Source organism: Helianthus annuus, chromosome 13, assembly GCF_002127325.2.
Source record: "Helianthus annuus cultivar XRQ/B chromosome 13, HanXRQr2.0-SUNRISE, whole genome shotgun sequence".
NCBI classification, from domain to species: domain Eukaryota; kingdom Viridiplantae; phylum Streptophyta; class Magnoliopsida; order Asterales; family Asteraceae; genus Helianthus; species Helianthus annuus.
In genome coordinates this window covers 118,761,757-118,774,839 of record NC_035445.2, presented here as the reverse complement: position 1 = coordinate 118,774,839, position 13,083 = coordinate 118,761,757, and the positions used below count along the sequence as shown (strand labels likewise).

At 32.1% G+C, this 13,083-nt stretch overlaps 1 protein-coding gene and 1 long non-coding RNA gene across 3 annotated transcripts; one reads left to right on the top strand and one right to left on the bottom strand.

Moving 5' to 3' along the window:
- Positions 1-3,480: 3,480 nt before the first annotated feature.
- Positions 3,481-4,543, top strand: LOC118485377. The gene is made up of 2 exons (XR_004875718.1): positions 3,481-3,791; positions 3,871-4,543. It is a non-coding gene; the product is annotated as an uncharacterized LOC118485377 (long non-coding RNA).
- A 2,036-nt stretch (positions 4,544-6,579) lies between these two features.
- On the bottom strand, positions 6,580-12,454 carry LOC110899188 (uncharacterized protein DDB_G0283357). Of its 2 annotated transcripts, none has more exons than XM_022146060.2 (8): positions 12,270-12,454; positions 11,987-12,130; positions 11,677-11,810; positions 11,411-11,515; positions 10,821-11,144; positions 8,310-8,658; positions 8,154-8,231; positions 6,580-6,893 (listed from the first exon to the last, which is right to left on the bottom strand). In XM_022146060.2, exons 5-8 carry the CDS (start codon positions 11,123-11,125, stop codon positions 6,840-6,842), a joined length of 786 nt encoding a protein of 261 aa, XP_022001752.1. In that variant the 5' UTR covers positions 11,126-11,144; positions 11,411-11,515; positions 11,677-11,810; positions 11,987-12,130; positions 12,270-12,454; the 3' UTR covers positions 6,580-6,839. The 2 variants fall into 2 exon arrangements, with proteins under 2 accessions (XP_022001752.1, XP_022001751.1); XM_022146059.2 differs by having other exon boundaries at positions 11,411-11,519; positions 12,270-12,453.
- Between the last annotated feature and the right edge of the window lie 629 nt (positions 12,455-13,083).

Here is a 13,083-nt window from a genome sequence, read left to right as displayed (position 1 = left end):
TCACTATCTCATCTAATGTATGCTGATGATGTTATGTTTTTGGGAGAATGGTCCGTATACAATATAACAAATCTAAGGCGATTGTTGAGATGCTTTTATTTGGTGTCGGGACTAAGAGTAAATCTGGAGAAGTGTAGCATCTATGGGATAGGGGTGGAGGATCATGAAGTACAATATATGGCAAACTTGCTAAGGTGTAAAAAAGGTACGTTCCCATTCAAACATCTTGGTATGATAGTAGGTGCGAACATGAATCTTGTGAAAAATTGGAAATCGGTGATTAATGTATTTAAGAATAGGCTTTCATTGTGGAAAGCTAAAACACTATCATATGGAGGAAGGATTACGCTTATTAAATCGGTGTTGAATTCCTTACCTACATATTTTTTTTCATTATACAAAGCCCCGATAAAAGTTTTGGAGTCCCTTGATAGAATAAGACGGGTATTCTTTTGGGGAGGATCGGAGGAAAATGCTAGAATGAATTGGGTGGCATGGGATAAAACGATTGCTCTGGTGGAATACGGGGGCTTGGGTTTCAGTTCACTAAGGGATGTGAACTTAGCAATGTTGGTAAAATGGTGGTGGAGGTTTAAAATGGAAAAAAATGGTTTGTGGAGACGCGTTATCTGGGCAATACACCATAATTCGCGTGGATGGAAAGATATCCCAATAAAAGTTTCTATGGTCGGGCCTTGGAAGAGTATCTCTAGTGTTCGAAATAGTTTATTATCCGCTGATATCGACCTGAATATCGCTTCAACTGCAGTCTTGGCTAATGGAAAAAATATATCATTCTGGTTGGATTGCTGGGCAGACTCGGTCCCCTTTTACATCAAATTTCTGGACCTGTTCAAAGCTGAAAGTATCAAGGACTGTTTAGTACAAGATTGAATGAAGGAATGTGGGTCACGGCTGGAATTTAACTGGGCCTGGAGGTTATCGGTTTTGGGTAACAATGAAGACAGTCAACTTCATCAATTAGTGGGGCTGATTAATGGGTTGAATGGGCCAAGGTTGTCAAGTGGATCAGATAAGTGGTTGTGGAAATATGATGGGTCGGGTTCGTTCAATGTTGCAGCATAAAAAGAATTTTGGGTGCGACTAATCGCGTGCGGCCTGCAAGATTATTCGAATGGAACAATTGGGTCCCAAAAAAAGTTGGTATAGTGGCATGGAGAGCAGAAATGGAACGTTTGCCGACAAAGTGTGCATTATTAGCTCGGAATATTCCGGTGCAGAATCAAATGTGCGTTATGTGTGGTAATTATGTCGAGACAAGTAACATATTTTTGTTTCATGTCACTTTGCTCAACTGATATGGCAAAATGTTGCGAACTGGTGCTCGATTCCTCCGATTATTGCTTTTGATATAAAGGATTTACTAACACTTCATAAGATAAGCTCGGGCTCTTCCAGAAAGAAGAAGGTGTTGTATGCGGTCATTTTGGTAACACTATGGAGCATTTGGAAGTCGAGGAATGAATTAGTGTTTCAACAAGTATCTCCAAACACGACTAAGACCTTAGACGAAATAAAAGCTTTGGCGTATCTATGGATGAAGAACCGGTCAAAGGCGGAGACACTCACATGGGAAGAATGGAGTAAATTTAAAGTCGGTGGTTAAGTAATTTTATGTAATTTATGTAGTTTAATTTGGTGCAAAACTTTTTTATGTTTAGCGGTAGCATCCCGCTACAATGAATAAAATATTTTGTCGGCCGTTCAAAAAAAAGAATATCTCATCGGCTTATCAATACTACTTTAGAAAAATTAATCATCAATATCCGATTGATTTACATGATTGAATTGATATAATCAACATTGCTCTGATACCACATGTTGATTATATCGGTAGAACATGGGTAAAACATAAACCCTAATTATGTAAATTAAATCATGAACAATAAAATAAGACGTGTATACCTGATTAGCCAGTAACCACACTAGAGAATGAAGTAGACGTCATGTTCGTCAAATTGGAGTTCCTCCTTAGGCTGCAATCTAATGATGGTGATGAAGAAACCGATAAAGGGGAATCGGTTAGGAGAGGAGGCGATTTGATGTTATGTGTTTAATCAAGTTGTCTAACCTTGAAACCTCTACATTAGTCTCCTTATATATGCACCCAAGAGGAAACCCTAATTAGTTAATAAGGGTAATTTGGCCCATCAACAATTACCAACTAATTATTTAATAGGTTGTTATATACTTTGATCTATATAATGTAAATGATTATAATGACTACTAGATTAAATATAACATAAAAATATATTTAATCTTACAGACATTGGGTAAGATTCATTTACTTTATATCATTAAACTTTATCTACTATCATCATTAGGCGAGTTTGTTCTTTTCAAAGTAGATAAAGATTTAGAGGGTGTTTGGAATTACGTTTTAAAGTGATTATCTGTCTCTAAAACGCAGTTTTGGAGAAGCACGTACCTACATGCTTTTTCAAAACACAGTTTTGAAAATGCAAAATCTATTTTAAAAACGTATAATCTATTTTGAAAACACAACACCAAACACCTCAGTAGAAAAAATACGGAACCACCTAAATTTAATACGGGACAAAAAGAATGAAGACTTTTCAATGGATTTCGCAATTTGAAATTAGGAAATATTTTCAAACCATCAACTCATCCCATCTTTAAGGTGTTGCATTACATTTAAGATATTGGATAAAACAATTTATTAGAAATAAATACACCCTAGTCTAGCTTTTTTTTTTTTTTTTTTTTTTTTTTTTTTTTTTTTGCTAATGAAACAACTTGCTGTATGAATTTAAAATTGGGATGTTGGATGGAGGATTGTAATGAAAATGACCATCTTGATTTAACAACCATCTTGCAAGAGTATGACATGTATAAAAGTCAAATAAGAAATTCATTAAATATTAATAGTGTTCTTAGTCATTTTTTTTTTCTCGTTTAGAGTTCGTTCTTCTCTAAGACTATCTGTTATAAGGCATGGAAGGGGCACAAGTGGAGTTGCATAGCCGCGCCAAGGACGCAAACACCATTAAAAGGGGTGCCAACACGGGCATGGGTGGGGGTTTGGAGCAACTCGCATGAGTGGGGACATTTTAATAATTTTATTAATATTTAATCTAAATATTAATAAAAGACTTTATTTAATGTCACGTGGCATTCTCTCTCACAGTCTCTCATTTTTTATTTATATTTTATTTAATAGATTAATAAAATCTAATCTAACCTATCTCTTTCAATTTAAATCCATAGAAAGTTAACTGGATAAATTACACTTTTCGTCCTTTATGTTTGTACCGGATTGCAATTGATAACCTTTAACTTTAATAATTACTGGCACAATCCTTTTTTTGTTAAAAGCATTACATTTTAGGTCCTTTAACACTAACCCAATTAAAATTTTCAGTTAAGTCTGACATATGCCTTGCACATGAGGGCATTATTGTCTTTTTACCATTCTAATACAATAAATATTAAAAAAAAACTAATAGATAAAATCCCCTTTAGTTCTCTCTCTCTAACATTCACCATCACTCTCTCTACCCCCCATCTCTCTCTCACTCATTCACAACCAAACCCTCAACATTGCCCCCATCTTGAAATTGAAAGTGGGATTATATGAAGCTTCTTTCTCTCTCAAGGCCACACTTCACTCCACCCTCCACCTCCGAGAAACCCCACCACAAGCAAACCTCCTGTCTCCGTACTCACCACCGTCGCAGATGGGCCCCATCACCGGAACCCTAGTTGCCGATTTCTCCGGTTGCAGGTTATTCTCTGGTCGCAGCCCGTAGGTTAGCCCAGTTCGTGGATTTTATATATTCTTAAAAACATTCAAAACTTCATATGGGTCTCTTCCATTTGCAATCACAGGGGTTGAGGAAGAAGTTGCCCCTTCAGTCTTCGAATCTCCATTCCCCTTTCTTCTTTAGTAAAAATAAAAATCAAATTTTTTTCAATCCCTAAAAGCAGATATCTTTTTCTCCAGAAACCCTTTTATATATGAAAAAGAATGTTCAAGATTGATTGTAGAAGAGGTGTAGAGCGATCTTTGTAATGATTTGTGTTGGGAGGTGATGATAATCAAACCCTACAATGGCGAAATTGAAGAGCGGTGAAGGGGGAAAGGCCAAAATTCTGAAATTGGATGTATATGTAAGAGAATGTGAAGTGAAATTGGTAGCTATGAAATTGGGATTTCACATTTGATTACAAAAAAGTGAACTATCAGCTAAAGTCGGCAAGAAGCCCGCCAACAAGAATTGGAAATAAGCTTGCTTTCTGGGCTTGCAAAATGGACTTTTTGAAATTTGTATATGCAGTTTTACCGTATTTGACTTCTAGAAGCAACTGGGTTGCAGATCTGCAAAGGCTTAGGGGCGATGGGTGTGGCCGGAGTGGTAGCAGCAGGATGTGGTGGTGGCGGTAGGATGAGGTGGTGGTGGTAATATGTGGTGGTTAGGACAAGATATATAGTGTATATGTAATTTTTTGGTTTTATTTATTAAATAGTGTATATGAATAAACTTAACTGAAAATTATAATCTGGTTAGTACTAAAGGACGTAGAGTGTAACGGGTTTTGCAAATAAAGGATTATTGAAGTTAAAGGTTATCCGTTGCAATCCGGTACAAACATAAAGGACGAAAAGTGTAATTTACCCAAGTTAATTATCTTTATCGTTTTTTTCTATTATTATCCAAATTATAGTTCATGATATTGATTACTTTTCATTTTTTATTACTATTATCTTTTGCATTTAAGAACTATTGTATTTCTTTTGGAGATAACTTTTACATAGTTAAATTTTTTATGGATTTTCATATTTATTACATTTTATCAATACAAAATAAATAATATAAATTACATCATAACACAATTTACATACAAGTTTTCTAGACTTTTAGAATAACAAATCTAACTTCTAATACACGATATTAATGAATGTCACGTGTCAACATCATATCATCTCTAAAAAATCATGTCTAATCAAAATTTATTTTTTATTTATTTTTTGAATCATTTTAATATCATATAATGATAATATTGCTTTTTTTTAATTGTTGTCAAAATATCCGTTCCTACTTCAAATATATTTAAAATTTATAATTTTTTTTATTAAAACTTACTAAGAGCATTCACAATGAATTCTTTATCCGTATCTATATATTTACACTAAAAACAACTATTTTTTCTCTCTTATTTTCAATTAAATAATATTTTTTTTATACCTTTATCATTACATTTTTCTCTCTTCCACCCAGAACCATTTCTAAAAATATTAAAAAATTTATACGGTTTTCTCTCTACAGATATTTTTTTCCAATATATTTACAGATAGACAGTAACATTCCTATATATTTTCTCTCCTCCACCCACAACCATTCAAAAACACTAACAACCATTCCTTGTAATATAACTTAACTTCTTCACATATTTTTAAGGGTTTCATTGTGGATGCTCTAAAAACAGTTAAATTCTATTATATTATAATAGTAATAATAATGATACTTTTGCATAAAGTTTACCGAAAAACGCAGAATATATGGATTTTTAAGTATTATGATAGACAACATGAGATATTTGAAACAAATTTTGAGTTACTATGAAGAATAATCAAACCCAAGTATGAGTTCAAATATTTTTTCCTATTTAACCATATTACGTGATTTAACAGTTTAATCTTTTTATTAAAAAACTTACATTTATCAATATAGCTTGACAGATTATTAATATAGCCTAACAGTTCTTTTTAAATTATGCATGAGGCAAGATAGGTTAATAAGTTAATTTGTATTACAAAATAAGAGAAAATATACTTATGGGTTATAAAAATATGTTTTCAGTGTTTAACTACATGAAGTAAAAATAAGTACAAAGCTTCCTAAAGAAAGATTAAGCACTTGAAAACCAGGTTGGGTATTGAATATGAGCAAAAGATTACAAGTATGTGAGATGATTATCAGGCACTTCTAGCTTGTCTTATTGTACTATACAAACAAATATTTTTCATTGTTCAAATCATGAAACACACGATAATCTAATTAATGGGCTGTTTGGCTAAGCTTATTTTAGTGACTTATTTACTTATTTACTTTTTGAAAAGTTAAAAGGTGTTTGGGTTAGCTTATTATGTGAGAAGAATAAGTAAATAAGTCATTCCATTATGACTTATTTGCTTTTCAAATAAGAAAATAAGTAAATAAGTCATTCCAATAAGCTTAGCCAAACAGCCCCTAAATACTATACCAGCCAATACCACAATTCAATTAGCCTCAATAAAACATTCCCATAACACAACCTAGTGATGTTAAGGATGAAAATGAGTGCTTATATGAGAATGCCCATATGACTCACTTTTTCATTCAATAGAACCCCCAACAAATACCCTATAACACATAGTTTAATACAATTGCGTCTTCATTGCTTGTAGCAATGGTGTAGTTGGCCAAAATAGGAACCCCATTCAATGATTCATTACCTTATCCTAGTTAATCAATTTAATTAAGAATTAATGCACCTCTGTACCATTATTTAATATAAGTTTAACAATAATTATACAAACAATTAAACAAACATATATATTCTAAGCGATTTATATAAAGTATTTTCATTTAAAATAAAACCTCAACTTGTCTACATTTGATTTATGACCCTTGTAAAAAAAAGGGAGAAAATTGATGAAAATACTAAATACAAAGCTCAATATTTCTCCTCCTAAAAATAAAAATAAAAAATGTCTAGTAATTAATTAATTTATATAGATAATAAGAAAATACCAAATGATATTAGATATAACCAACTAGAACACATTTGTTTCCATTATAGAAAAACAAAAACCTTTACTCTTCCGACTCAGATTCCATGCCTCCCATAGCCTTTAATCCTCTCGGTCTCTGTTAAACATTCAATACACACGTTTATTAACATCAAAACTAATGCATTTTTATATTTATTATCCAATATTATTTTCAGAGAAATCATAAAGCAAAATTATCATTTTTATAGTGAATTTACGCTACACTAGTCTAAGACTCTAAAATCACTTAATGCATTTTTATACTAATAATTCAATATAAAATTTAGAAAATCATGAAACATCGTTAACTTATGTCTTTATACTACGGAAGAAACCATGTTTTATATTTGCATATCATGAGAAACACCTACGATGAACGCTTTCTAAGAAAATAAAAATAGATACCCAAATCACTTATGAATAAAAAATAATGGTTTGTCAGTTTTGTATTTTCTAGAAATTTTCAATGTGAATCTATTTTAAGGTGAAAATAAAATATTGTGATAGTGAGCATCTTCAGTGGCGAAACTTGAGATTTCCGACTGGGACGGAAGTCAATGGACATAAAAATTTCTACAAAACCGGAAGGTCGAAAACATACATACCCAAAAATTTCTATATGAAAACTATATACTCTCCATTACTGAGCGAAAAGTTCGAGGGGTCGGCCGTCCCCTCCGCCCCTTTCGCACATAAGCATCTCTATAAAATAACCACTATTTGAAACCAAAAATTATATGTTTTGTAAGATCATATATATACTTTTTTAAATCCATACTTTGCGTAACACGTCATAACTATGTATTATGTGAATCTAACTTTTTTTTTCGTTTATCTTATTTCATCACTTTGTATCCTATTTCTTACTTAAAAAAAACAAATTTTATACACAATTTATTAATGTTAAGCTTTTTATATAACTTTTATTTTAAATAGATATACTTTTATTTTTCAGAGATTCTTCCCCTGCTAAATATTTAATAATATATGTATAGAAAAAGGATCATGTGAGAAATGATATGCTAGTTGAGAAACTTTAGAAGCATTCTGGACCACACATTTTTCTAAGCCTTTCGTAATATACACATATGTATAGTTTAAAATTGACTATATACATATGTGTATAACTCAATATACATATATGTATATAGTCAATTTTAAACTATACATATGTGTATATTACGAAAGGCTTAGAAAAATGTGTGGTCCAGAATGCTTCTCAAGTTTCTCATATAGGGTGGACTTCTCTTAGGATCCCTACCCTATGTATAATAGTTAAAATAATTTATAACGACCTCAAGTCAGAATAACCAGATAATTAATTTTAAATAAAAAAACACATTAAACCAAAAGATACCTTCTTTGTGATCTTCTTCTCTCTAACTTCATACCGTTCCAAAGTTAGATCGCAGAGCCACCCACCAGGACACACCAACTATTCACACAAAAACCAAACATTATTCAATAACAATAAATAAATAAATAATGCCAATTGGATTACAAAAATGCGTACATTAATAGTCCGTTGGATAAACTTTGCTCGTTTTTTGGGTCTTTGAGGAAGTTTAGCCCCTTTAATTGCCAAGAAATCTTCTTCTTTCTCCTTGTTTGTCAACCCGATCGCAAACTTTGGTGGCCACACGATCGGTAAAGAATCCTTCACCGGCGATGCCCCTCCTTTTTTGCTATCGTGCGCCGTTTCCGATGACCCCGACCCACCACCGTTATTATTATTATTCTTCCCGTTATTATGGTGGTGGTTGTTGCTATTGTGCACCGTCTTCTTATCGTGCGCACCCCCTCTCTCCGGTGAACACACGCCTCTGCTCTGCCCCTTCATTGCTATTGAATTCTCGGAATTCCTACAATTTATTTAAAAAAATAACCAAAATAAATAAAGTCAGTCACAAGTTTTATAAAATAATATATCAAAAAGGTAATATCAAAAAAAGTTAAAAATGGTAAATTACGAAAATAACCCTGTGGATCACACAGAAAATGAGAAAGTTGAGGATATCAGAGGGTTGTTATTTGGTTGATGAAATGAGAGGCATGATGATGATGAATAAATGAAAAATGAATAATGAATGTGTTGTTTTTTTTTTGTTTTTTATATGAAGTTTAATATTTTTTTTTTCTATTTTTTGCTAATGGTTTGGCAATGGAAAGAGAGATCTGGGAGGCGTGTGATAACATGCGCAGCGGCGCAGGGAAAGAATATTAATAATAGGATTGGAAAAAAGGTGGCGTTGGTTTTGTGGTAAGATCTAACCGTCGGATCAAATGGGGTGGGTTGAATTTGGGGACACGTGGCGGGATCTTACAGGTGGTGATATTATTGTTGAGTGGGATCCAACGGTGAAAAATTGGTGATTATTGGAAGTGGTGGTGTTGTGTTGGTTGGATGGATAACTTGTTATGGTTGTTGTCCCTCTTCTTACACTTGCAAAAGGAGACGATGTGTGACCCAAATAAGTATTTTATTTTTAATTGCTAAAATAAATAAATAAATAATAATAATAATAATAAAATAATAATAATAATAATAATAATAATAATAATAATAATAGTCATGCTCTTTTGGATGGAAAGAACATGTCCTAACTTAGAAAAAGAATATAGAAATATTATTATATATTTATTTATTTAAATTAAAAATGCTATTTTACAGAATAAAAAGGAGCGATGGACAATTTAGCATTTTAATCATATATTACGGGAATCTGGTAAAAAAGAATCAGAAAAAGTGTATTTTTTTAATATATATTAATTATTAATAGAAATATATTGTAGAAAATATTGGAAGTCAAGATCAAAATTATTCATTTGATGTCATAGCTAGGAAGAAGAAAATCAATGAGATTTATCAAAAGGTTAAATAGAAAATATTGTGGTTTTTGTTTTTCACATATGATTAGGTAAGGGCAACTTTGACAATTTACATATTAGTTAGGTCTAACAAGAATATGTGATCTTGTCTTCCTTTTTATCTTTTTTAATATTTTTAATAATAAAAAATTAATTTATTTTCTACTTTTAACTTAACATATAAATAACTTAGCATATAAAATACATGATTATTTTATAAAATCATATATTTCCTCTTAGTATTTAAATGATACAAGTCATTTATTTAAGAGTAAATTTCACTTTTTGTCGTAACGTACCCTTTAAAAGTTTTAATTTCATTTTATGTCTAAAAAACACATGTTTTATATTATTCTAAGTCCTTTACATCAAACTGAGTTAAATTATTCAGTTAGGCTTATTTAAGGCAAGAGTATTATTAGTATTTCATCTTAGTTATTTTGTTTATAAAAATAAAACAAAACAACTAAAGATGAGACCCACTTTACAAAGTTTCAAAAAACACCACCTAATCTCTCTCTATGGATGGCCACAAGAACCACCGCTACCACAATCACCAATATTGGACAGTCAAAGCTGACCCTTGGGCCGGCCAACCTATGTCGTTGTCGGAGGCCCAAAATTTTAAAGAGCCCAAAAGGTTTTTATAAACTTATACATATGTGTGTGTGTATATATATATATATTATATTTAATATATTCATTCATTTCTTATGTAAAAAAATATTGGTGGGAGTAGAAAAACTGAAAAACCATCTCATAATAATGCAAAGGCCTTAAGCTCACGTCTTTGCACCATCACCAAGGTTTTATTTTTTAATTCATTTCTCCTTAACCACAATTTTAGGCCTAATTCTTTTGTCGTCCCAAGACCTAAATTTTTTTAAGAGTTCTTGGAGACGACCCTGATGACAGTAATGAGCATGGGCTAGTGAAATCACAACACGCACCCTAACTGAGTTTTTATTTTTTTTCTTTCCAGTTTTAAATACAGCAACACACCTATTTAATTACACGGTTTGAAAAATCAACTCAAGCACGACCCGTTTATTAAACGGGTTAAATATTAAAACTAAAAATATGTACTAAATAATATAAAACTTTAAACAAATAAAATGTGTATAATGCAAATTAATCAACAAGTAAACATAATTACCTAAGAACCCGATGAGCCGGCGAAGAGGATCGTTGACGGAGATTAATATAACCTTGACCGTTCCCGTTACTAGCACCGTTAGTACCGTTACTAACGGCCCTCCGATCAATCCGCGGCGTGATTGACCGTAAACCCACCGGCGGTGTACCGGAAACCGTCGCCGCAGCCAATTCTTTATCCTTAGCTTGTTGCTGCTGGACCTTCATACAACGCAACCGCTTCCGATTCCCCCACTGCAATACGAAGTCCGACGACGAAGACGTCGTCGTATTGGTGTTATTATTATTATTATTCTTCTTCTCCATTTTCCACCTTTAATAATATCTGTCACGTTACCAAACACCTAACCATGGTTAGTTTAGTTAAAACACTTTCTCTTAACCAGAGTTACATTATTGAAACAGAAAAACAATAATAAAATTTTAAAATTTAATCGTAATTGTGTAGATTGAATCGATGAACAAATTGATTGATTCAAATTCAAAATGTGATGTTGAAGGAAAAGCTTCAATCGGTTGAGAATTTGACTAATTGAACCACAAATCGACAACAGAGGATTTGCGTGAAACTAAGAAGATCTTCAAACTTACAATTATCTTCGATTCTCCTCTCAATTTCAAATCTAAATTAGTTAAAAGCTCGAGAACAAGAACAGGAAGCTAATAGCTGCATCCACTTCCACAGACTCATCAAATCTATCTGAGAAAAAAATAGAAGAAGAAATCATCAATCAACGAGTGAATCTTCCGATTAAATCCTGCAATTTATAAACAAAATTGACAACAAAACGATAACATTGAACCGAAATTCATCAACGGGAAACAAACTGATTACAACAATTCAACATTTCACTCACCGAATTCCTCTTCCGAATCTCTTTATAATCTCCATTTTATCATAAAAAACTACTGAAATAAAAACTGTTTTAGAGAGAAGATGGAGACAACATGAACATGAAGCTCAAAACTGCATCCACTTCGTATAATCTATCTGCAAAAAAAAAAACATAAGAAATCATCAATCAACGAGTGAATCAAGCAAATCTTCCGATTAAATCCTGAAATTTACAAACAAAATTGAGAACAAAATGATAACATAAAACAGAAATTCATCAACCGGATCGAATGTAATCTGCAACTATACAACAACTTCAACATTTCACTCACCGAATTCTCATAAATCTGTTGTTTATAATCTCCATTTTATCGAAGAATTAGTGAAATAAAAACTGTTTTAAGAGAAGATGAAGACAACATGAACAAGAAGCTCAAAACCGCATCCACTTCCACAAAATCCTCTGTTCGTACGAGCTATAACCAAAAACATGATAACAAATCATCAATCAATCAATAAATCAAGCAAATCTTCTGATCAATTTTTAATATTCACAAACAAAGTGAAATCAAACCGATAACAAATTCATTACAACAACTTCAACATTTCACTCACCGAAATATGTTCAAAACCTGGTTTTAATTTCCATTTTATCAACAAATTAGTGAAATGAAATAAAAACTGTTTTTGGAGAGGAGATGAAGAGGTTGTTCTTGTGCATACGACGTGTTTGTTTCTCTCTCATGTTGGAAGCCTTTTTATAACAGTCTCCTGTACAGGTTTATCGATCTCTGACCGTTGATGTTTGCTTCAACGGTGGAGATGTGATCTTGTACACGTTCAGCTGTTACGTACGGTGTGAAATTTGTGTTGCTTTTAACCCCGTTACTGCCTCTTGGATGGTTGGTTTGTTTGCTGTTGACGGTGTTAGTGTGGTTAACGGAACATTGTTGCCGTTTTGGAAATAATTGTGATTTGTGTTTCAAAAATGTAGGTGATGTTATTTTTAACGAGAATTTATATGCTTTTTTTTAGAGTTAAATGTCATTTTAGTCCCTGTGTTTAAGGCATTTTACTAATTTAGTTCAAAGGTTTTATTTTTTGTATGTGGGTCCAAAAAGGTTTCATCATTGTCATTTTAGTTCATTGAGGTAACTTCATCCATTTTTTCTGTTAACGAAAAAGGCAATGCAGTCATTTTATATGGCAGAATTACCCTTTTAGTTAACATGATTACATATAAAATGACTGAATTGCCCTTCTCGTTGACAGAAAAAATGGATGAAGTTAACCTAGTGAACTAAAATGGCAATAGTGAAACTTTTTTGAACCCAAAGGCAAAAAATAAAACATTTAGACTAAACTGACAAAATGACCAAAACAATAGAAACTAAAATGACATTTAACTCTTTTTTTCTAATATGAGTAA

Excerpts from the sequence above, each read along its gene's own strand:
- LOC110899188 (XM_022146060.2), bottom strand. The coding sequence starts at position 11,125 with ATGGAGAAGAAGAATAATAATAATAATAACACCAATACGACGACGTCT. Across the intron at positions 8,232-8,309 it reads TTATCCAACGGACTATTAAT|TTGGTGTGTCCTGGTGGGTG; the intron begins GTACGCATTTTT and ends TTGTGTGAATAG. Across the intron at positions 6,894-8,153 it reads AGAAGAAGATCACAAAGAAG|AGACCGAGAGGATTAAAGGC; the intron begins GTATCTTTTGGT and ends AATGTTTAACAG.